Raw genomic sequence first — 25,049 nt, forward strand, 5'->3', positions numbered from 1 at the left:
GAGAAAGTAATTTTAGCAATGAACCCATCTTGCACTTATAATCCATGATATAGTTCAATTTTGTAAAGTTTAAATTTCAAAGTTTTGAACTTGCCACAAAATGTATATTGAGATTAACCATTCAAATTTAAAATAGACAATGTATATTCAAATGATGAAACATTCAATAAGGTACTCTCTTAATTCTAGAGAAAGTAATTTTATAAATGAACTAATCTTGCAATTATAATCCATGATATAACACAAGTTTGTGAAGTTTAAATTTCAATTTTTTTCTATGAAACATCATTAAATAAATAAAATTGCATAAAATTTGTAATTCTATCTTTTATACTATTCTTTTTGACCCTCCTACCTTACAGTGTTTCTTTTGCAACATGTGGTATAATTTCTAGTTTACTCTCACTAGTGAAAATTTTATTAGATAAAAATACACACTTAACTAAAAAAACGAACTTGTTACCCGCTCAATATATTCTTCGGCTAATAAAAGTCACTCGCTTAAATAGAAAAACACCCTTTAATTAAAAACGACCTTTTCATCTTGTTATGCACTAAATATATTCCCCAACTAATAAAAGTGTGATTACTCGCACCGTTGTCCCACTTATCATTCAACAGTCACTGGAGATTTTCTTCTTTACGCCGCTTCGAGCTTTACATCATAAACTTGGGTATATTTGAAGTGCTTACAATTATTTAAATCCTAACGGCCATCCATTGTTTCCAGTAGTATATGGAAACAGAGATACCATAATGGCAAGAAATATCGTTTGATTTTCACCTGGGCTCTAGAATGCCTGATGAAGGATCGGCCGCGGCATAATGGGTGTCGGAAGTTTCTGCTTCCCAAGGCCAAATACGTTTAATCTGGTCAGGTGTGCCCACACTCTCCAGATCTATGAAAGCAGGTTTTTTCGGCGGAGGAAGATTTTCTCGCTCACTTGGCAGCATCGACACCACCCGTGACATTGATGGGCGCAATGTAGGAGCTGCTTGTGTGCACAAAAGACAAATTTTAATCACTCTAATCCCTTCCTCGCGAGCATAGCTACCCTCCAATGTATGATCAATAATTTCTAAAGCTCTTTCTGCTTTATACAGTCTCCATGTCTATTAATCGGCGAATATCTGTTGGCATTATGATTCAGGTGTTGTCCTTGATGGCAAACCCATTCAGGGGATAAATCAAGAAGGACGCAGGAAATATGTTCAGCACGTGCGTCCCCGCAGGTATACCATACAGAACCCGCGTCCAGGGACGCAGGCCAGCCGTTCAGGAGGTGCGTCCGCCCAGTGCACACATTTCAAGGCAGAGAAATGAACGTGGGGGTTTCTTGTGTGGTATCTAGCCGACGGTTTTGTGTTTCTATGATGTCGGCTCGTGGTATTGTTCCATGTTTTGGGGAGAAGCTTGCCTATATAAAGCAGAGGAATTCATTTGGATTAGGCATCATCTTGGTTGATCATCTCTTGGTGTGATCTAGTCCATATCTTTAAGGGTAAATCTTCTAAAGGACTACGATCTATATGGCGCATGATCAGATCTGTGGATCTGAGTGTTTGGGTTGGTTCTGAAGTCCTCTTATCTTCTATATCTAAAGGGACGCAGATTCAGTGAAGGGAAAGTGCGCCGGGACGCAGTACAGTAAAGGATCAGATGCGTCTCTGAAGCGAAGGACGCGGCTCGACTGTGGTATTGGGTGCGTCTCTGAAGCAAAGGACGCGGCGCGACTGTGGTATTGGGTGCGTCCCTGAAGCAAAAGACGCGGCGCGATAGTGTTGATGTGTGCGTCGGTCGCAGACAAGCAAAAGTAACAGTGCGTCTGCACGCAGAACAGCATAAGGTATACTGCGTCCAGTCGCAGGCCACAGAAAGAAAATATGCGTCCCTGTCTCAAGATGATCTGTTAACTGTATATTTCTGTTCATAAGGTATTCTGGGTTGTTTCAGTAATTACTGATCTGATATCTGTAGTAGACTGTGTCTGTTGTATACTTGTTGATCATTTTGAAAAAGAAGTAGGGGGTTGTAGCTCCCTTCCAGGAGGAGTCTGGAAAACGAGAAAGAGTTGTAGCTCTTTGCAGGTTGCAGCCTGCGTGCTGGTAAAGGACTGCACCAGTACAAAATCATTGTAAAAAGAATTTCTTGAAAGAAGATAGAGACATTATTGCAGCAGGTGGTTTTTCTCCCGCATTGGGTTTCCACCTTACATCTTGTGTTCCTTGGTGTGACTGTCTATTTTCTTTATTCATGCTCATTGTTTTATGGTACTGATATGCAAGAATATTTCAAAAGATCAAATAAGGAAGATTTGGTAAATTGCTAGATAATACTGATTCCCCCCCCCCTCAGTATTATTTCCAACAATTGGTATCAGAGCAGGTCCTTCAAAACAGCTTGATCGCTTGAAGGTAGATCGTTCATCATGAGCAACTACGAGAGAGAAGCATCAATCAGGCCACCCGTCTTCGATGGGACAAACTTCAATTATTGGAAGGTAAGAGTTACTGCATATCTTCAATCTCTTGGTACAGAAGTTTGGAACATTGTAGAATCAGGCTATGCCTTTCCTTCAGTTACTCCTACAGATCCAGCTGAGAAAAAGCAGTATGAAACAAATGCAAAAGCAGTCAGTACTCTATTAGGAAGTATATCTCAAACAGAGTTCATGAAGGTCATGCACTTCAAATCAGCAAAAGAGATATGGGACAAAATGATCACTAGCTATGAAGGAGATGAACAGGTAAAAGAAGCTAAACTTCAAACTCTCAGGACTCAATATGAGACTCTCAAGATGTATAATGATGAAAGTGTGGCTAATTATTTTCTTCGAGTAGATGAGATTGTTAATTGTATGAAAAATTTGGGTGAAGAAATAAAAGAGACTATAGTAGTTCAAAAGATTCTAAGATCTTTATCTCCCAAATTTGAATCTAAAGTATCTGCAGTAGAAGAAAAGGAAAATCTCCGTGTTCTCACTATGTCTCAGCTGCATGGAATTCTAACTGCTTATGAAATGAGAAAGGGAGGTCCATCAGACAGAAGGGAAGCTGCTTTTAAAGCATCAGGCAAAGAAGATCACTATGAAGCATGTCATGTTCCAGAAGAAGAGGAAGAAGAATCAAACTTTGTCAGAAATCTTCAAAGGGGTTCTGGAAGGTTCAGAGGTAAGCTACCTTTCAAATGTTTTGCTTGTGGAAGAGTAGGTCATTATGCTGCAAAATGCTCTTATAAGGATAAAGGAAAGGAACCAGTTAGATGGAACAAGAAACAGGGTACAAATAAGAAAAGCTACTACACCCATGAAGATAGCGATGGCTTATCAAACAGTGATGAAGATGAACAAGGTAACAAATATAGATTGTTAATGGCATTTGAAGATGATAATTATGAGGATGCTATAGATGTGGATAACCTTTATGATGAAATTACTAGACTCAAGAGATGTATAGAAGAAAAGAACATGATTATTGATACTCTACAATTTCAGATTGATGAAAAGGAAAAACATCTTGAAAAATTAGAAGGTGAAATTGTTGGTCTTAGAAAAGAAATTGAGAAAACAAAAACTATTAATCTCAAGTTTATTAAAGGATCTGAAACGTTGAATGAGATTATCAGTGTGCAGCGATCTCCTCTAAATAAGACAGGTCTGGGCTACAATGGAGAAACTTCTCAAGCTTCCACTTCAAAAAGTTATCTTGATGCAGCAAGAAGAAATGAGCAAGAACACAAGGAAGATCATCAGGTAAAGCAGGGACGAACTTCAAACTATCAGGGGCAATCCAGCTTAAGGGTGAACAAAAGCCACAACCAGCCACAGGTAAAACCTTCTCAATTTGGTTCAAGAATAGATGAAAATAGAAATTACAATCAGTCGGCTGGTAGATTCAATAATCGCAGAAACTTCTTCAATGGACAATGCTTTTCTTGCCATAACTTTGGTCACAAAGCAGCCCAATGTGTTGCGTATAAAACAATCATGACTAGGGAAGCTCAAAAACAAAGAAGCATGACAGGGAATACAAAAAGGACCTATAACAATTTTTCAGCTCTTGAAAATGAAGTTGAATGCTCTATTTGCAATAATTTTGGACATGAAGATGTTGAATGTAGAAACAGGTTTCCGGAAAGAAAGGTACAAGAACAAAAAAGGGAACAAACCTCAGGCACCAAAACATGGAAAATAAAGGAACCTCAAACAGAAAGATGTGGGATAGCATTCTATGCAGAAGGACAAGAAAATCTATGGTACATTGACAGCGGATGTTCAAAGCACATGACAGGTGATAAAGAAAAACTTGAATCTTATTCTAATTTAGAAAAGGGAAAGAAAGTCTCTTTTGGAAATGATACTCCTGCAACTATAAAAGGAAAAGGTATTGCTCCTTTAAAAGAAGATGTTAAGGCTGGAAATGTTTTGTTTGTTGATGGACTAAAGCATAATCTTCTAAGTGTAAGCCAGATGTGTGATCAAAGAACCGAGGTTATATTCAGATCAAATGGATGTCTTGTTCGTGATCTTGATACAGGTAAAACAGTTCTCAAAGGAAAAAGAACTTCAAATAATCTATACATTTTTGATGAAGAACAACAACAATGCTATTTAAGCAAGGATGAAGAGCACTGGTTATGGCATCGAAGATTGGGACATCTAAGCTTCTCACAAATAAGGAAAGCTTGCAAATATCAGGCAGTTCGCGATCTTCCAGATATCAAAATTCCTGACAACACCATGTGCAGATCATGTCAGTTTGGAAAACAGACTAGAACTAACTTTCCAGAGAAAGAAGGATCAGCCAGTATGCCTCTTGAGCTAGTACATACAGATGTATGTGGACCATTCAGAAAAAGAACACCTAGAGGAGAGGAATACTTGATATTATTTATTGACGATTTCTCCAGGTTTGTTTGGTTAGGACTTATGAAGCACAAAGATGAAGCTTTCGAAAAATTCAAATCCTTCAAAGCCTTGGCTGAAAATGAATCAGGTCACAAGATTAAGTGCCTCAGATCCGACAGAGGTGGAGAATTTACTTCAAATGAATTTTTCGATTTCTGTGATGAACATGGAATAAGGAGAGAATTTTCTACAGCTAGAACTCCTCAGCAAAATGGAGTAGTGGAAAGAATGAACAGAACAGTCCAGCAAATGGCTCGTGCTATGCTTGATGAATCAGGAACTCCTGCAACCTTCTGGGGTGAAGCTGCACATGCGGCAGTTATTATTCTCAACAAGACAAATGTCCGAGTGAACAGCACTCAAACTCCTCATGAGCTCTGGAGTGGTAAAACTCCTTCAGTAAAGCACTTCAAAATCTTTGGGAGCAAATGCTATATCAAAAATACTGAGGAGCAGCTTGGCAAACTTGATCCTAGAGCAGATAAAGGAATTCTTCTTGGCTACTCTCCACATAGCAAAGCATACAAATGCTACAATAAAAGACTTGGCAGAATTGTTGAAAGCATTGATGTAGTGGTTGATGAAAAAGGATACATTCCTAGGCAAATACATCGTGAAGACATTGAAGAAGATGAAAGCTACCCTCAAAGACAGAATGATGAAGAAGAAGAACCGCAAGAACAATTTCAAGACGGACCTCACGAAGAAGCAGTAGAAAGAACAAGAATAGAAGAAAAGACTCCATCCAGATATGTTCAAAAGAACCATCCAGAATCTCAGATCATGGGACAAAAGGAAGCAGGTATACAAACTAGAAGAACAGTTGCAGAAGCTTCAAGTTATTTGGCATTACTCTCCTCTACTGAACCACAAAATGTGAAAGAAGCATGCAAAGATGAATGTTGGGTGAAAGCAATGGATGAAGAACTTGAGCAAATCGAAAAGAACAATACTTGGGAGCTGGTTCCTAGACCAAAGGATAAGAATGTTATCGGAACAAAATGGGTTTTCAAAAATAAATTGAATGAAAATGGAGAAGTAATTAGAAACAAAGCCAGACTTGTTTGTAAAGGGTATGCACAGCAAGAAGGGATAGACTTTGAAGAAACTTTTGCTCCTGTTGCAAGACTTGAGGCCATCCGAATGTTTCTTGCTCTCTCAAGTTGTCAAAACTTCAAAGTATTTCAAATGGATGTGAAATCAGCTTTTCTGAATGGAGACTTGGATGAAGAAGTGTACATTGAACAGCCAGATGGTTTCATTCTTGGAAACGATCCAAATCTTGTATGCCGATTAAAAAAGGCTCTCTATGGTCTCAAACAAGCTCCAAGGGCTTGGTACTACCGGTTGGACAAATATCTTCATCAACAAGGTTTTTCAAAAGGTTCAGCAGATAGCAATCTTTATATAAAAGTTGAAAATGACAAATTACTAATACTTGTTGTGTACGTAGATGACATTATTTTTGGCAGTAATGAAGAAGCTATGAGTCAAAGCTTTGCCTCAGTCATGCAGAAAGAATTTGAGATGTCCTTGGTAGGAGAACTGACATACTTTCTTGGTTTGCAAATCCAACAAAAGAAAGGAGGAATCCTTTTATCTCAAACCAAGTATCTCAAGCAGATTTTGAAGAAATATGGCATGGAAGATGCAAAACCAGTATGTACACCCATGGTTACAGGATGTAGTCTCAGTGCAAATGACGAATCTGCAGCAGTTCATCAACCAACCTACAGATCTATGATTGGAAGTTTACTATATTTGACAGGTACCCGACCAGACATCATGCATGCAGTTGGAATAGTTGGAAGGTTTCAGGCAAATCCAAAGGAGACTCATCTTCAAGCAGTAAAGAGAATCTTCAAATATCTTCAAGGGACTCAAAATTATGGCCTATGGTATCCTAGAGATACAGATCTCACTCTTCATGCTTATACAGATGCAGATTGGGCCGGAAGCGTGGATGACAGGAAAAGCACAAGTGGTGGTGCATTCTTTATGGGTTCTAGACTGGTATCTTGGTTCAGCAAGAAACAAAGTTCAATTGCCTTGTCTACAGCTGAAGCGGAATATGTTGCGGCTGCATCTTGTTGCACCCAACTTCTTTGGATGATGCAGACTTTGCAGGATTATCAAATCACTTGTACACCTCCTATTCCTATCTTATGTGACAACACAAGTGCAATCAGCATCTCAAAGAATCCGGTTATGCATTCAAAAACCAAGCACATACCAATCAAGTACCATTTTCTCCGGGAACAAGTACTTGAACAGAAGGTCAAGTTGGAGTATGTTCCTTCTAAGGAACAAGTTGCTGATATTTTCACCAAACCGTTGCCCAGGGACACCTTTGAATACCTCAGGCAAAAGCTGGGGGTTGTTGATGCATCATCTTACTGTTGATCATCTTCCTATTGGTGGTATAGGCTCAGGGGGAGCACATAATGCATTGTTGGCATTATGGAGAAGGAGATCTTGGAAATAGCTGCAATATGTCTCTATCTCCTTCATGATGGATTTCTGGTTACAAATCTGGAGATGCATGAGCATAGGGGGAGCATACCCTTTGCCCTTGATGTCAAAGGGGGAGAATGAAGCTGAAGATTATGTGGTTGCCATCAAGTCCAAAGGGGGAGATTGTTGGCATTATGATTCAGGTGTTGTCCTTGATGGCAAACCCATTCAGGGGATAAATCAAGAAGGACGCAGGAAATATGTTCAGCACGTGCGTCCCCGCAGGTATACCATACAGAACCCGCGTCCAGGGACGCAGGCCAGCCGTTCAGGAGGTGCGTCCGCCCAGTGCACACATTTCAAGGCAGAGAAATGAACGTGGGGGTTTCTTGTGTGGTATCTAGCCGACGGTTTTGTGTTTCTATGATGTCGGCTCGTGGTATTGTTCCATGTTTTGGGGAGAAGCTTGCCTATATAAAGCAGAGGAATTCATTTGGATTAGGCATCATCTTGGTTGATCATCTCTTGGTGTGATCTAGTCCATATCTTTAAGGGTAAATCTTCTAAAGGACTACGATCTATATGGCGCATGATCAGATCTGTGGATCTGAGTGTTTGGGTTGGTTCTGAAGTCCTCTTATCTTCTATATCTAAAGGGACGCAGATTCAGTGAAGGGAAAGTGCGCCGGGACGCAGTACAGTAAAGGATCAGATGCGTCTCTGAAGCGAAGGACGCGGCTCGACTGTGGTATTGGGTGCGTCTCTGAAGCAAAGGACGCGGCGCGACTGTGGTATTGGGTGCGTCCCTGAAGCAAAAGACGCGGCGCGATAGTGTTGATGTGTGCGTCGGTCGCAGACAAGCAAAAGTAACAGTGCGTCTGCACGCAGAATAGCATAAGGTATACTGCGTCCAGTCGCAGGCCACAGAAAGAAAATATGCGTCCCTGTCTCAAGATGATCTGTTAACTGTATATTTCTGTTCATAAGGTATTCTGGGTTGTTTCAGTAATTACTGATCTGATATCTGTAGTAGACTGTGTCTGTTGTATACTTGTTGATCATTTTGAAAAAGAAGTAGGGGGTTGTAGCTCCCTTCCAGGAGGAGTCTGGAAAACGAGAAAGAGTTGTAGCTCTTTGCAGGTTGCAGCCTGCGTGCTGGTAAAGGACTGCACCAGTACAAAATCATTGTAAAAAGAATTTCTTGAAAGAAGATAGAGACATTATTGCAGCAGGTGGTTTTTCTCCCGCATTGGGTTTCCACCTTACATCTTGTGTTCCTTGGTGTGACTGTCTATTTTCTTTATTCATGCTCATTGTTTTATGGTACTGATATGCAAGAATATTTCAAAAGATCAAATAAGGAAGATTTGGTAAATTGCTAGATAATACTGATTCCCCCCCCCCTCAGTATTATTTCCAACAATATCAACCAAACATAAAACTTTAGTTAGGAGGGGATCACACTGTTATGGACAAATTAGATAATTTACAATTCAAATATAAGATCATATTGTTGGAAATTTCTGTTCATTTCAAACACAAAAAAAAATAACACACAAAGAACAACGCTCTAGTTTTATACAGGATCTTAATCATATAAAATAATAATAAAAACTGTTACAGAATTGTCTTCCTTGACTCAGAGGGATTTACAACAGGAACTTCAGTTCCAGAATCTAATTCCACTATCTCAGAAAATTATATCTTCAGCACTGCTGTGCGTTGCAGAGAAGAAAGAGCTCTTCTTTCTAATACTCTCCACAGGTCTCTGCTCTTACATTTTTTTTTATATATATGATGAACAACACAAAATATCTTTACAATACGTGTTGCTTTTCCCATACTTCTGTGAAATAAAAAATAATAAAATTTAAAATTTCACCTACATTTACCAACCCTAGTAAATATCATTAATTACACGGCTCAAAATATCTTACTGGAATTTAATTCATGGCTTATCACACCATCGCATCGCAAGAAGAGAAAGGATGTTCCACCGCTTCTATAACCTTTAAATCATGCGATTTGCGATATGCAATCAGATCGGATCGCGAAATTGCAATCGCATACAATCTAAAGGATGTGGTGAAGGTTGGCAAGAAAGGAAGTGCGATATGTGATCTGCAATCGCATCGCAGAGAAAAAATCTGCAGTTTGAAATTATCATTCCAACACTCCCCTTTAATTTTAACTCCTGGGTTTTTTCTGCATACCCAGGTATTTCCTGAAATGATCAAATCTTTTCTTTGCTAAGGGTTTTGTCAAGATGTCAGCAAGCTGATCCTCTGTTTTGTAGTGCTGCAAAACAATCTCACCATTGTTAACCAATTCACATATGAAGTGAAATTTGTTGTATATGTGCTTTGTCCTTTTATGAAAAACATAATTTTTAGACAATGCTATTGCTGAGCTATTGTCACAGTAAATGGTTGTGCCATTTCCTTGTTCATGACACAAGTCTCTGAGAACTCTTCTCAGCCATACTGCTTGGCATGCTGCTGCTGTTGCTGCCACATACTCTGCCTCTGCTGTTGACAAAGCCACAATTGGTTGCTTCTTGGAAGCCCATGAGATGGCTCCCAATCCCATATGAAACACATATCCTGATGTGCTTTTCCTATCATCAACACTTCCAGCCCAATCACTGTCAGTGTACCCTATCAATATGAAACTTTCAGAAGAGGAGTATAAAATACCAAACCCCTTCGTTCCATTCACATACCTTAGAATCCTCTTGGCTGCCTGCCAATGAGTCTCTTTCGGTCTTTCCATAAATCTGGAAATTAAACTCACAGCATGCATAATGTCCGGCCTAGTTGCAGTCAAGTACATAAGGCTGCCAACTATGCTCTTGTACAGTTTTGGATCAAAATATTTGCTCCTGTCTTCTTTGGTCAATTTCATCCCCACTACAGTTGGAGTCACAGCTGCTTTGCTATTCTGCATGTTAAATCTCTTTAACACTGCTTCTACATATTTATCTTGAGAAATGAAAACGCCATTTTCACTTTGGTCTACTTCAATTCCAAGAAAATATCTTAAGAAGCCCAAGTCAGTCATTTCAAATTCACTTTTCATGACTGCTTTAAAATCAACAATGAGAGAAGCATCATTGCTTGTAAAAATCAAATCATCTACATATAGAACAACGATAAGAATCTTACCGTCATTCTCCTTTATGTAGAGTGTGGGTTCACCATCACACTTGTCAAACCCATTCTCAATTAGATAAGCATCTATTCTGTTGTACCATGCTCTTGGAGCTTGCTTCAGCCCATAAAGAGCCTTCTTCAGTTTACAAACTTTATGCTCTTGGCCTTCAACTTCATAGCCCGGAGGTTGATCAACATAAACCTCTTCTTTTAACACTCCATTCAGGAATGCAGATTTAACATCCATCTTATAAATCTTCCATTTGTGTTGTGCCGCAATAGACAACACTGTTCTGACTGTTTCCATCCTTGCTACTGGTGCAAAGGTTTCATCATAGTCTTTGCCTTGTTGCTGCTTGTAGCCTTTCACAACAAGTCTTGCTTTATGCCTGTCAATCTTGCCTTTAGCATTGCTTCTGGTCTTGTAGACCCACTTAACTCCAATGGCATCTTTGCCTACAGGGAGGTCCACTAACTCCCATGTTTTACTCTTCTCAATTGCACCAATTTCTTCATTCATTGCTTCAATCCATTTATCTTCATTTACAACATCTTCAAAATGGACTGGGTCATCAACATGACAATATAAAGCGAATAATGAATTCAGACCGGTATTGTTACTTACCTCTCCTTGTTCATAAATCTCATTCAGATTTCTGAATCTTGGTCTTCTTGGTGTACTTGGAGTTCCATCCGAACTTGAGGGTATATCTGATCCCTGTGGTGTGCTTGGAGAAGCACTTCCTTGACTTCTTGAGGCTGTTCGAATTCTAGATTGTGGTGTGGTTTGTTGTACTTGCTGTGGTGGAGGAGGAGCCACCAAGGAAGGATTATTTGCTGCTGTCCCTTCCTCTTCTTCTTCGTGAGACACAATTGTCTTCACATTCATTGTCTTCTCTAAGCTTCCATCCCAAGCTTCATCTTCAATGAACTGCACATCTCTGCTTACTATCAATTTCTTGGTGGATGGATTATAGAGTTTGTATGCTTTTGACTCATCACAATAGCCAATAAAGACACACTTCTCCCCCTTACTGTCAAGCTTCTTCCTTAGTTGATCTGGTACATGTGCATATGCCACACAACCGAATACTCTCATGTGAGTGACTGTTTGCTTTTGAACACTCCATGCTTCCTCTGGTATTCTGTTCATGACAACTTTAGTTGGGCATCTATTCAAGATGTAAACTGCGCAAGTAACAGCTTCTGCCCAATACTCATGTGGCAAGTGTTTTTCCTTCAGCATACTTCTGACCATGTCAAGAATGGTCCTATTCTTTCTTTCAGCAACACCATTCTGCTGCGGTGTATACCTTGCGGTGAACTGCTTTTGTATGCCATTCTCTCTGCAAAAACACATAAAGTCTTGGGAGATGTACTCTCCTCCTCTATCTATTCTAAGCACTTTGATATAATGCCCACAATGCTTCTCAACAAGAGTTTTGAAGTGGCGGAATTTCTCAAACACTTCACTCTTCTGTTTCAGCATATACACCCATGTATTTCTGGTGTAATCATCAATGAAAGTTAAAACATATTTATTTCCGGCAAATGATGGTGTTTGCATCGGTCCACACACATCATAGTTAACAATTTCCAATGGTGCTTTTGCCCTTATACTCTTTCCTGCTGGAAAGCTTTCTTTGTGTTGCTTGCCCAAGATGCAGCCTTCACAAAGGCTGTCTGGTTTCTCGATCAATGGTAATCTCTTTACCATTCCCTTTCTGTGCAACAGATTCAGGCCTCCGAAATTGAGATGTCCAAATCTCAAATGCCACAACCAATTCACACCTTTCAATTGTTCCTGAAAGACTTCTTGTGTTACAGCCGCAATAGTTTTGCCTTCCTTCAAATCTGCCCTGAGTTTGAGAGGAAACATTCTATTGCTGGTCATCTTCACCTGTGCAATGATCTTCTTACTTGGAGGTATGTCTCTGATTGTACACAAATCATCTTTGAAGAACACGTTGTAACCTTTGTTTATGAGCTATCCAATGCTCAAAAGATTACATTTTAGACCAGGTACATAGTATACCTCTGGCACAATCATCTGTTCTCCATTTTTTGCTCGGATACTGACTCTACCCTTACCCTTGATAGATATCGTATCATTAGTCCCTGTTGTTACCTCAGATTTCACATTTTCATCCAGATTGGCAAACATTGCAATATTTCTAGTCATGTGATTACTACAACCTGAGTCTAAGAACCAAAAATCTTCTTGTTTGTCTTGTGCTATGTTACATGTTAACAGCACGTTCTTTGGGTTCTTATCTTCTTCATTTGCTAAATTAGCATTCTGCCTATTATTCATGTCACTTTGCTTTTTCCTATATTCATTGGCATAGTGCCCATATTTCTTATAATAATGACATTGGACTTGGGATTTGTCATACCTTTGTCCATGAGCTTGTTGTTTGCTTGAACCTACATCTTGGTTCTGATTGCAGCTCCTTCCACTTGAGCTTGCAGGATAATTTCTGCCTCTGTTTTGGCTTCTTCCACGACCTCTGTTATTTGCTCTGCTTCGACCTCTTCCTTGGCCAAAAGACATCTGAGTCTTGAATGCTTGCTCAAAAGAGGAATCTGTTCCTCTACTCAGTCTGTGTTCATGAGACAAAAGAGAAGCACTCAGCTCATCTACCATGAACTGTGAGAGATCTTTTGTTTCTTCTATTGTTACCACAATAGATTCAAACCTTGAGGGTAAACATCTCAAGATTTTCTCTACAATCCTTCTTTCTTCAAGAATCTCACCATGAGATCTTATCTGGTTGATTAGGCCAATAACCTGAGTGAAGAATGAATCTATTGTTTCAGATTCCGTCATGCTGAGATTTTCAAAGTCTCTCCTCAACATCTGCAACTTTGCAGTCTTCACTTTCTCCATGCCTTGATAGGCAGTTTTGAGAATATCCCAGGCCTCCTTAGATTTTGTTGCTGCTGCAATCCGCGGAAAAACACTTTCATGTACTGATTGGAAGAGGAAAAAGAGGGCTTTGGCATCCTTCTTCCTGTCGCTCTTCAACTGGTCTCTTTCTGCTGCTGTCAAAGCAGCCAACGCTGTTGCATCTGCTGGTTCAGCATAGCCAGTTTCAACCAGCTCCCATATTCCTTGAGAAGCAAACAATGCTTTCATTGTTATGGACCAATAACTGTAGTTTTTCCCATTAAACTGTGGCAGTTGGGGATTTGTCAAACCAGTTCCAGCATCTGCCATCTTAACTTGTGAAAAAATAAAGAAGAGATACTGACTGTAAAAAAAAACAAGCAAAAACTTTCTCTGCTGGAAAAAAAAAATGCTCAATAAGCTTCTTACAGCTCCTACAGTGAAAAAACAAAACTCTGTTTTTTTTTTTTTTGACTCACTGAGTGCCTAGATCAGCTCTGATACCATGTTGGAAATTTCTGTTCATTTCAAACACAAAAAAAAAATAACACACAGAGAACAACGCTCTGGTTTTATACAGGATCTTAATCATATAAAATAATAATAAAAACTGTTACAGAATTGTCTTCCTCGACTCAGAGGGATTTACAACACGAACTTCAATTCTAGAATCTGATTCCACTATCTCAGAAAATTATATCTTCAGCACTGCTGTGCGTTGCAGAGAGGAAAGATCTCTTCTTTCTAATACTCTCCACACGTCTCTGCTCTTGCATTTTCTTTTTATATATATGATGAACAACACAAAATATCTTTACAATACGTGTTTCTTTTCCCATACTTTCGTGAAATAAAAAATAATAAAATTTAAAATTTCACCTACATTTACCAACCCTAGTAAATATCATTAATTACACGGCTCAAAATATCTTACTGGAATTTAATGCATGGCTTATCACACCATCGCATCGCAAGAAGAGAAAGGATGTTCCATCGCTTCTGTAACCTTTAAATCATGCGATTTGCGATATGCGATCAGATCGCATCACGAAATCGCAATCGCATACAATCTAAAGGATGTGGTGAAGGTTGGCAAGAAAGGAAGTGCGATATGCGATCTACGATCGCATCGCAGAGAAAAAATCTGCAGTTTGAAATTATCATTCCAACACATATGAGCCATACTCCTTCGATGAGAAAATCCATCTCATGAGCCAAACTTTGATTCTTTCTTCCGCTCATAATTTCAAGTACAAGCACTGCAAAGCTGAATACATCTATTTTCTCTGTCAGCTGTCCACTTAAGGCGTACTCAGGGGCCATGTAACCTCTGCAAAATGTTATCGACAGTGACATGTCAATAGCTTAACGCTCACAAAATTATGTTTTCAGATATATGATTTGTAATTGAAGGTTTATGTACTGAAATTTATAAAAATGAATTAGTTGCAAGACTGAACGGTCGAGAAATTTCTTACAAAGTTCCTGCAACTCTATTGCTAACATGGCTTTGATCTTTTGCAAATAATTTGGCTAACCCGAAGTCTGCTATTTTCAGTCGATGCTTATCATCCATTAAAGTATTACTCGCTTTAATATCTCTGTGGATGATCCGAATATCAGATTCCTCGTGAAGATAGGCTAGCCCACGTGCAGTTCCAACTAAGATTTCATACCGATCATTCCAGTCAAGTAAATGACGTTTGGTTGTATCTGCAATTAATGCATTATACAACTAAACACATTATTTGTTTGCGGTTGCATCTACAAACTCCAATAGATCCAGACACAAGTGAGCGCTTAAGGAGTAAAATGTATCACATACAGTAAAAACATTAGCAAGCTACATACACAAATTTGAACAAATCAACGATCTATGCAGCGATTAAGCAGTTAAAGAGTTAAAAGCAAACCGAATATAATCCTGTGGAGACTACTGTTCTGGAGATATTCATAAACCAGTAGCCTTTCTGAGTTTTGAATGCAGTAACCAAGCAACTTCACTAGATTCCTCTGTTGAACATGACTAATGAGATTTGCTTGCGTCTCCCTGCCTTGAACCCATATACAACCATTTGACTGCAACTTCTTTGCCATCTGGAAGAACCCCCTGCACATCAACGATCTCCAAATTTATATGTATGTCCATTATAACTTGAAGCTGCTACAGGAAATATCTAATTTAATTGGATATAATGTTAGTGGCTCACTTTAAACACGCATCCAAAACCTCCTTCGCCAAGCTTGTTCTCTGCTTTAAAATTGGAGGTAGCCTCTCTCAGAACTTCATATTTGAAAATAAGTTCCCGATTGGCTATAGTTGGCGACAATATAGATTCTCCATCATCACCTGCTTAAACAATTACAAGGAAACCATTTATCTGGCTATAATGAAATGGGTGAACAGTTCGCATGACAGCAACTTGAATGATTCAGCTGCAATTTCAAGACCTTTGGTTCGAGGATTCAGTTTCCTTGCACATTTCATAAGGTAGAAAAATATCCACTTCCAAAGGATTATGGCCATAAATAATCCAAGTATAGAGGCTACCACGCCCAGACATATCCCAAGAACCTCATATCTGTGGCGTTCTGCGAATTTCCAAAATAGTATATTATGTATATGAGCTTCCTAAAATGAAAACGGTTTAAATGATAATTTCAACTGCAACAAAAATTAAACAGCAACAGCAAACTGTTTTTCTTTTCCTTTGTGATGCGATCTTATCGCATATCGCAAATCGCTGCATGCCCTATTGTTTTTTTGTTACAACCTGTATTTTCCACAATTGCGATCTTGCGATGCGATCGCATATCACATATCACAACTTTCGCCCATTTAGCATTAAGCCCTCTGCTTTTGTATCCGTCGATTGCGATATTACGAAGCGATATCATCGCACATCGCACATCGCCGCTTCTCACCTCGCCTCATCCCCCGATAACGTTTTCTTTTTGCGATGCGATCCCACCGTTCATCTGTAGATGCGACGGCTGAGATTTGTTCTGGCTTGTGTTCGCCACCGCCATGCCTTATTTATGTTTTAACCTACTTTTTGTGTTCCCGAAGAAGAAAGAAGGCTTTGCACCATCATTGCTCTCCAACAACATTAAAGAAGAATGGCTGAGAACAAGAGGGATGAGCCTCGAGCAGCCAAAAGCATTGAAAGGTTATGGGCTTCATTTACTTTTTACTGCGTCTACCCAGAAGGACAGCAGAGCACCAGAAAGTGCCGATTTGTATCAGAGGCCCATGTTAGATTGTAAATGTGGTTGGTGGTCCATTATGACACCTCCACGCATAACCTAGAAGAGATAATTTTATACAGATTACATATATACCCAGAATAACAATGTAACTAGGACAGTTAGTAAGTTAGTGGTGAGTTGATGAGAGTTAGAGCACAACAGTGCAGAACGCAGCAGCGTAAAGAAAATTTTACACAGTAGTGTTGTTGTAATCCCTCTGATAGAGGAAGACAAAACTTTTGTAACAACAGTCTTTTAATGAATACAAAGTTTTTCTGTGTGTTGTTGAAAACTTTGTTCTCCAGCAAAACAATTTTTAGTTTCCGTTGTGTTAAGATCCTGTGTTTAAAACAGAGTTTTTTTTGTTCTGTTCTCTGTTCAGTCATTTTGTTTTGGAATTTACCAGAAAATTCCCAACAGTGGTATCAGAGCTTGTCCAGGCTCTTTGAAGGTATCAAAGAAGATGAAGGAAGGGTTTCTAGCTTCTCAAGCAGAGTGAAGACTCAGTCAAAAATCCAAGGTATTCCTCAAGCCAGTTATTTAAATACTTGACTGTATTTGAAGCATAGTTTAGATTGCAAGAATGGCCAGCACCAGCACCAGCACTAGCATGGGTATCCTTAATACTCAGCTCCCACAATTTGATGGCAAAAATTATGACTATTGGGCAATAACAATGAAAGCCTTGTTTGCTTCCCAAGACTTATGGGAAATAGTTGAAGATGGTTTTAAAGAACTAGCAGATGAAAATGAGTTTAATAATCTAACTCAGGCAGAGAAGGATCTGTTGAAGAGCTACAAGAAGAAGGATTCAAAAGCCCTCTTCTTCTTGTATCAAGCAGTGCATGGAAGCGTGTTTCCGAGGTTAGCAGCAGCTAAGACATCCAAAGAAGCATGGAAAACTCTCAAGACAGCCTATCAAGGCATGGAGAAAGTGAAGACAGCAAAACTACAGTTGCTAAGAAGAGATTTTGAGAATCTACGTATGAAGGAGTCTGATAATATTGACTCATTCTTCACACATGTGATTGGTCTAGTCACACATATAAGGTCTCATGGAGAAACTTTTGAAGAAAGGAGGATTGTGGAGAAACTATTGAGGGTCCTACCCTCAAAGTTCGATGTGATTGTCACCACCATAGAGGAGACAAAGGATCTCACAAACTTTTCAGTTGATGAACTTCATGCATCACTGATAACGCGAGCAGAGGTTGAGTAGAAATGAAAACTCATCTCTAGAACAAGCCTTCAAGACCCAGATGTCCTTTGGAAGAGGAAGAGGTCAAGGCAGAGGAAACAAGAGAGGAAGAGGCAGAAGCCAAAACAGAGGTGGAAGGAATAGGCCATCAAATGCTCAAGGGAGAGGCAACAATCCAAATCAGAACCAAGGCCAAGGCAGCAGCCAACAAAGTGGACAACATCATGCTAATGGACAAAGATATGAAAAATCCAATGTCCAATGTTATTATTGTAAAAAATATGGGCATTATGACAATGAATGTAGGAAGAAGTAGCACGATATGAATAATAGATCTAGTGCTAATATCACTAGAGAAAATATCAGCCAAGATAATGTGCTTTTAGCTTGTAACATGGCCGAAACAAATAGTGATTGTATATGGTTTTTAGACTCCGGTTGCAGCAACCATATGACAGGAAACATAGCCCTATTTTCTGCTTTAGATCAAAATGTGAAATCACAAGTCACACTTGGGACTGATAGTAAAATTTTTGTTATGGGAAAAGGAGAAGTAAAAACATTTACAAAGAAAGGTGAAAATAAAACCATAGCAGATGTCTATTATGTTCCTGGAATGAAGTGTAACCTCTTAAGTATTAGACAGCTTGTTCAAAAGGGTTACAATCTTTTCTTTGTGAATGCTGTATGCACCATCATGGATAGAGCACCAAGAAAACAATGTATTGCTGAAGTGAAGATGACTAGGAATAGGATGTTCCCTCTCAAAATAAAGGCAGATTTGAAAAATAAGGAAGTAATAACAGCTGTGACACAAGAGGCTTTCCAAAGCGTACCAAAGGATGAAAATTGGTTGTGGCACTTGAGATTTGGACATCTCAACTTTGGAGGTCTTAACCTATTGAGTAGAAAAGGAATAGTAAGAGAATTACCATTGATAGAGAAACCAGACAGCCTTTGTGAAGGTTGTATATTGGGGAAACAACACAGAGAAAGTTTTCCATCACGGAAAAGCATAAGGGCAAAAGCACTCTTAGAGATTGTCCACTCAGACATATGTGGACCGATGCAAACTCCATCACTAGCAGACAACCAATGTTTTCTAACATTCATTGATGATTTCACCAGAAAGACTTGGGTTTATTTCCTAAAGAACAAAAGTGAAGTGTTTGAAAAATTTTGAAATTTCAAAGCACTTGTAGAAAACCAAAGTGGGCTGCATATCAAAGTTTTGAGAACTGACAGAGGAGGTGAGTATATCTCCAAAGAATTTATACAATTTTGTAGAGAAAATGGTATACACAAATAGTTTACCACAAGGTACACTCCGCAGCAAAATGGAGTAGCTGAAAGAAAGAATAGGACAATCATGGATATGGCGAGGAGTATGTTAAAGGCAAAGCATTTGCCAAATGATTATTGGGCTGAAGCTGTACATTGTGCGGTATATATTTTGAATAGATGCCCTATAAAAGCAGTGATGAACAAAGTGCCGGAAGAAGCATGGAGTGGGAGAAAGCAAGGAGTCACCCACATGAAAGTTTTTGGTTGTGTGGATTATGCACACATTCCAGATCAGCTAAGGAGGAAGTTCGACAGTAAAGGGAAGAAATGTATTTTCATTGGATACTGTGAGGAATCCAAAGCTTACAGGTTGTATATCCCATCTACCAAGAAGTTTTTTGTGAGCAGAGATATTCAATTCATTGAGGAGGAAGCTTGGGATGGAAGCATAGAGAAAACAGTGAATGTTAAAAACTGTTTGTCTCATGATGAAGATGATGAGGAGATGAATGAAATACATCCCCAAACAGAAGCACCAACACAAGGATAGCAAGGGACAACCTTGAGGAGAAATGAAGGTGCTTCTCCAAGCACACCACAAGGAGGAAATTCAAGTGCGTCTTCAAGCACTTGTACACCAAATGAAAGAGGTAAGAAATAAAGAAATTTAAGTGACATTTATGATGAAGGTATGAATTCTTTATTTGCTTTATATTGTCATGTTGATGACCCTATTCATTTCGAAGATGCAATTAAGGACAAGAAATGGATAGAAGCTATGGTTGAGGAGATCAATGCCATAGAAAGAAACAAGACATGGGATCTGGTTGAACTACCAAAAGGTAAGGAAGTCATTGGAGTTAAATGGGTCTACAAGACCAAGAGTAATGCTGAAGGCAAAATAGAAAGACACAAGGCAAGACTTGTTGTCCAAGGATACAAGCAGCAGTATGGGAGAGACTATGAGGAAACTTTCGCACGCGTTGCAAGAATGGAAACAGTGAGAGCAGTCCTGTCCATAGCAGCACAAAACAAGTGGAAAGTTTACCAAATAGACGTGAAGTCAGCATTCCTAAATGGAGTGTTAATGGAAGAGGTTTACATTGAACAACCTCTAGGCTATAAAAAGAAAGGCCAAGAGCACAAAGTGTACAGATTGAAGAAAGCTCTTTATGCGCTGAAGCAAGCACCAAGAGCATGGTACAGTAGGATAGATTCCTATCTACTAGAAAATGGATTTGAGGAGTGTGAGGGAGAACCTACCCTCTACATCAAAGAGAATAATGGTAAAATTTTAATTGTTGTGTTATATGTTAATGATGTGATTTTTACAGGTAATGATGACTACCTCATTAAAAACTTCAAATCAATGATGAAAGAAGAATTTGAGATGATTGACGTGGGTTTGCTGAGATACTTCTTAGGAATAGAAGTAGATCAAAATGAAAATGGAATTTTTATTTCGCAAGAAAAATATGTAAATGAAGTGTTGGGCAGATTTAATATGCAAGACGGCAAGGCAGCAATCACTCCCACTGTAATGGGATTAAAACTCAGCAAAGAGGATAGCAACAAGGATTTTTATTCTAGCGTGTACAAGAGCATAGTTGGCAGTCTCATGTATTTGACAACAACTAGGCCCGATATAACGTTTGCTATTAGTTTAATTTCCAGATTTATGGAGAAGCCAAAAGAAGCACATTGGCAGGCAGCAAAAAGAATTCTGAGGTATGTAAAAGGTACTAAGAGATTTGGTATTTTATATACTGTTTCAAAACATTCAGATTTAGTTGAATACAATGATAGTGATTGGGTTGGAAGTGTAGATGATTGGAAAAGCACATCCGGTTATGTTTTTTCACATGGGTACAGGAGCCATTTCATGGGCTTCTAAGAAACAGCCTATTGTAGCATTGTCTACAACAGAGGCTGAATATGTGGCAGCTACAGTAGCAGCATGTCAAGCAGTTTGGATGAGAAGAATGCTAAGAAGCTTAGGCCAGGAGCAGGCAAAAGGAACGGTGATTTTTTGTGACAATAGCTCAGCTATTGCATTATCTAAGAATACAGTGTTTCATAAGAGAACGAAACACATTGACACAAGGTTTCACTACATCAGGGAATTGGTAAACAATGGTGAAATTGTTTTACAACATTGCAGGACTCAGGAACAGGTTGCAGACATTCTGACAAAGCCATTGGAACATAAAAGTTTTGAGTATTTGAGGAAATGTCTGGGTATGACTGATAACCCAGCAGTTGAAATTAAAGGGGAGTGTTGAAATGATAATTTCAACTGCAGCAAAAATTAAACAGCGACAGCAAACTGTTTTTCTTTTCCTTTGCGATGCGATCTTATCGCATATCGCAAATCGTTGCATGCCCTGTTGTTTTTTTGTTACGACCTGTGTTTTCTGCGATTGCGATCTTGCGATGCGATCACAGATCGCATATCGCAACTTTCGCCCATTTAGCGTTAAGCCCTCCGCTTTTGTATCCGCCGATTGCGATATTGCGAAGCGATATCATCGCACATCGCACATCGCTGCTTATCACCTTGCCTCATCCCCCAATAACGTTTTCTTTTTGCGATGCGATCCCACCGTTCATCTATAGATCCGACAGATAAGATTTGTTCTGGCTTGTGTTCACCACCGCCATGCCTTATTTATGTTTTAACCTACTTTTTGTGTTCCTGAAGAAGAAAGAAGGCTTTGCGCCATAACTACTCTCCAACAACGTTAAATAAGAATGGCCAAGAACAAGAGGGACGAGCCTCGAGCAGCCAAAAGCATTGAAAGGTTATGGGCTTCATTTACTTTTTACTGTGTCTACCCAGAAGGACAGCATAGCACTAGAAAGTGCCGAATTATATCAGAGGCCCATGTTAAATTGTAAATGTGATTGGTGGTCCATTATGACATCTCCACGCATAACTTAGAAGAGATAATTTTATACAGATTACATATATACCCAGAATAACAATGTAACTAGGACAGTTAGTAAGTTAGTGGTGAGTTGATGAGAGTTAGAGCACAACAGTGCAAAACGCAGCAGCGTAAAGAAAATTTTACATAGTAGTGTTGTTGTAATCCCTCTGATAGAGGAAGACAAAACTTTTGTAACAACAGTTTTTTAATGAATACAATGTTTTTTTGTGTGTTGTTGAAAATTTTGTTCTCCAGCAAAACAATTTTTAGTTTCCGCTGTGTTAAGATCCTGTGTTTAAAACTATGCAACTCCTGCTACATTTTGGATTTTATTAGGGACATTTTTCATTTCTAAGTAGATTTGATTACATGAGACAATATCACAATTAAAAGAAACCACAATCCATGTCTATTTCACGCGTGTTTATATAGTAATTTTTTAATTAATTAATTTAAAAAATAAAATTATAAAAATTATATAACTATTTTTATAAGAAATCTCCAATTTTTAATTTATAACTACTCTAAAAAAATTATATAATTACTTTTAAAATCAATTTCATCCTTTTAAACTTTTAATTTATAACTCTGATTTCTTGTCTTCAATCTTGGTTAAAAACTCACAAAAGACTTACAACCCTTCCATTATGCATAATTGGTCCATATGGTGCAGCAGAAATGCGCTTATTTTTTAAAACCAAATAGTGGTGATACTGGAAGATGTAATTAAGACTGTTGCATATTACAATGAAAACAAATAGTGGTGATACTAGAAGATGTAATTAAGACTGTTGCATATTACAATGAAATTGGTTCGATGATGAATATCCACAACTACAGAACATAAATGCAGAGACATTTGGTGAGAATTCCCATTGTATTTTTTCTTTTCATGGATCAAGCAATGGGAGGAAATGTGGGTGCCAACCGATGCAGAGACATTTGGTGAGAATTCCCATTGAATTTTTTCTTTTCATGGATCAAGCAATGGGAGGAAATGTGGGTGCCAACCGAGGTAGGTAAAAAAAAAAAAAATTCATGTGGGAAGAGGGACATGTTACAAACATCGAAGCAAATATCATAGTATTATGGGTGGACATGTTACAAACATTAAAGCAAAGATCAAAGATTATAGTATTATCATAGTATTATGAGTGGACATGTTACAAACATTAAAATAAAAATCATAACATTATGGGGAGTTTTTATTGAGGCAAAATGGCATTATGGGGAGTTTTTACTGAGGTAAAATGGCTTCAGCTAGAGAAAATATAAGTATATGAAAAACTAAAAGTTCCATAGATTGTTCTAAGAACCACACTAATTTCAACCCACCCATACTTACAAGCATAATCAGAAATTTAGTAAGCACCTTCCAACAAATTCAGTTTCACCCGGGAACAAAACAGCACCGCAAACCTACTGTCCAAGAAAGATATAACAAAGAAATCTAATAAGTTGTATTTCACAACTTTTAAACAAAGTGTTATGGTTAATGCGGGCAGCATTAAGTATTCATAGGAGACCATTACTGTTTAGAAGAGACTATGATTTATGTATTTTGAAATAATTTACAAAGATTTTGTTGTAATTTTGAGGCATATGAACGCTAAATCTGTATAGCTGATAGAAAGTGTGACGATAAGACTTACAATGTAGACAATTTTTGGAAATTTTTGGAAATAGATATATAGTAAAGAATTATCCGATACAATAGATAGCATAGAAATAAAAGATGGGTAAGGAAGGAAACTAACACAACTATATATAATATCTTTTTTAGTTTAATATAAAGAGAAGTTTTTTTTATCTCTGGAAAAACTACTCATTAAAACACTAGATTGATAAATTAAAAGTCTCGGACCGTCTTCGAAGACAGATATCTGTAGGCTAAGTCCAAGATACTCAGACCCATAGGCGTAGTTATGTGAAAGAAGATTACCAGATAGTGGAAAATTTTGTGGAGACACTTCTGGCGACAGAATGGAAGTAACGAAAAATCCATAAACTTCGTAACGCAAATAGCAGTTCTTAGACCCAAATTGTGCTCCGAGAGATCCCGTTTGGCATGCCAATATCTTTTCCAATGCAGAAGTTAGGCAAAACCCAAACTTTTGGGTGACAGATCTCTTCAACACTGAGCTATGCTGTAGAAATACCCCCATCGAAGAAGGAGCAGCAACTGAATCTGCCGCAAAAAGTTGGGGATCCTGCGCAGCTTTAGCGGTAAGATTTGAGAGCAGTGCCCTAACAGCATTTGTGAACTGCTCTGGCTGACTGTTTTTCCTACTGCTGCAAAGAACAACTATTGACTTCTTCTGCGAACTGTCAATATAGTCGTTGTAAAAATAATAATTGGCGTAACGTAAGAAGCAGCCTTCCAGCTGAATGAATCCAGAAGTATGGCGGCATCCCTGCACAAGCTTTACTTTGGCCATCGATGCGCACTGTGCGCAGTGGGTGGAATCTAAATCTCCCCTGCACTGCACAAGCCCATAAACAGTGCTATTGCTGGTTTGCCCCTCATCAACAACAAAAGATGTATTGAACCCACTGGAATAAACGTTGCCCACCAGTGAGTCCAGAACCAAGTTTAGGTTACGTTGGAAGGCGCTACCGTTTGTATATTGGCCCGTCTTCGCACATTCATCCCACACAATAGAAGTCACAAGCTCACCTGATGAGACCCTCAATAGAGTGACGATTAGTAATGCGCTGCTGATTAACTGTTTCAGCCTCACCGCCATGGCCATACCCTTTTTCTTCTTCTTTCTTCCCTCTTTGTCACCCGCACAGTTCGACCTTATGGCATTGCATTATGGGAGCAGAACGCTGCTCTTTTATATAATGTGACTGGAGCTGTTTCTGGCTAAAGTTTCCTTTTCTGATATGAGTGGAGTTGCTCCTACCGAATCCAATGACCATGTAAAGTTGAAGTTACTGAATTAAATTTCAGACTCGGAATCACTTTTCAAAGCCCAGTCG

General features: G+C 38.8%; 1 protein-coding gene across 1 annotated transcript; it reads right to left on the reverse strand.

The window, feature by feature from the left end:
• Positions 1–780: 780 nt before the first annotated feature.
• On the reverse strand, positions 781–24,811 carry LOC149237102 (cysteine-rich receptor-like protein kinase 2). Its single transcript, XM_089369146.1, has 6 exons — positions 23,929–24,811; positions 15,614–15,753; positions 15,444–15,513; positions 14,882–15,116; positions 14,589–14,733; positions 781–1,113 (listed from the first exon to the last, which is right to left on the reverse strand). The coding sequence occupies exons 1-6, from the start codon at positions 24,809–24,811 to the stop codon at positions 781–783; spliced, it is 1,806 nt and encodes a 601-aa protein (XP_089225272.1).
• Between the last annotated feature and the right edge of the window lie 238 nt (positions 24,812–25,049).

The sequence above is a fragment of the Pinus tabuliformis genome, chromosome 8 (assembly GCF_031772625.1).
Source record: "Pinus tabuliformis cultivar Carrire ecotype Pingquan chromosome 8, CPIR1, whole genome shotgun sequence".
NCBI classification, from domain to species: domain Eukaryota; kingdom Viridiplantae; phylum Streptophyta; class Pinopsida; order Pinales; family Pinaceae; genus Pinus; species Pinus tabuliformis.

Coding starts and splice junctions, on each gene's coding strand:
- LOC149237102 (XM_089369146.1), bottom strand. CDS start 24,811: ATGGCGGTGAGGCTGAAACAGTTAATCAGCAGCGCATTACTAATCGTC. Junction 15,117..15,443: donor TTCAAGGCAGGGAGACGCAA/GCAAATCTCATT, acceptor CATTAATTGCAG/ATACAACCAAACGTCATTTA. Junction 14,734..14,881: donor AATAGAGTTGCAGGAACTTT/GTAAGAAATTTC, acceptor AACATTTTGCAG/AGGTTACATGGCCCCTGAGT.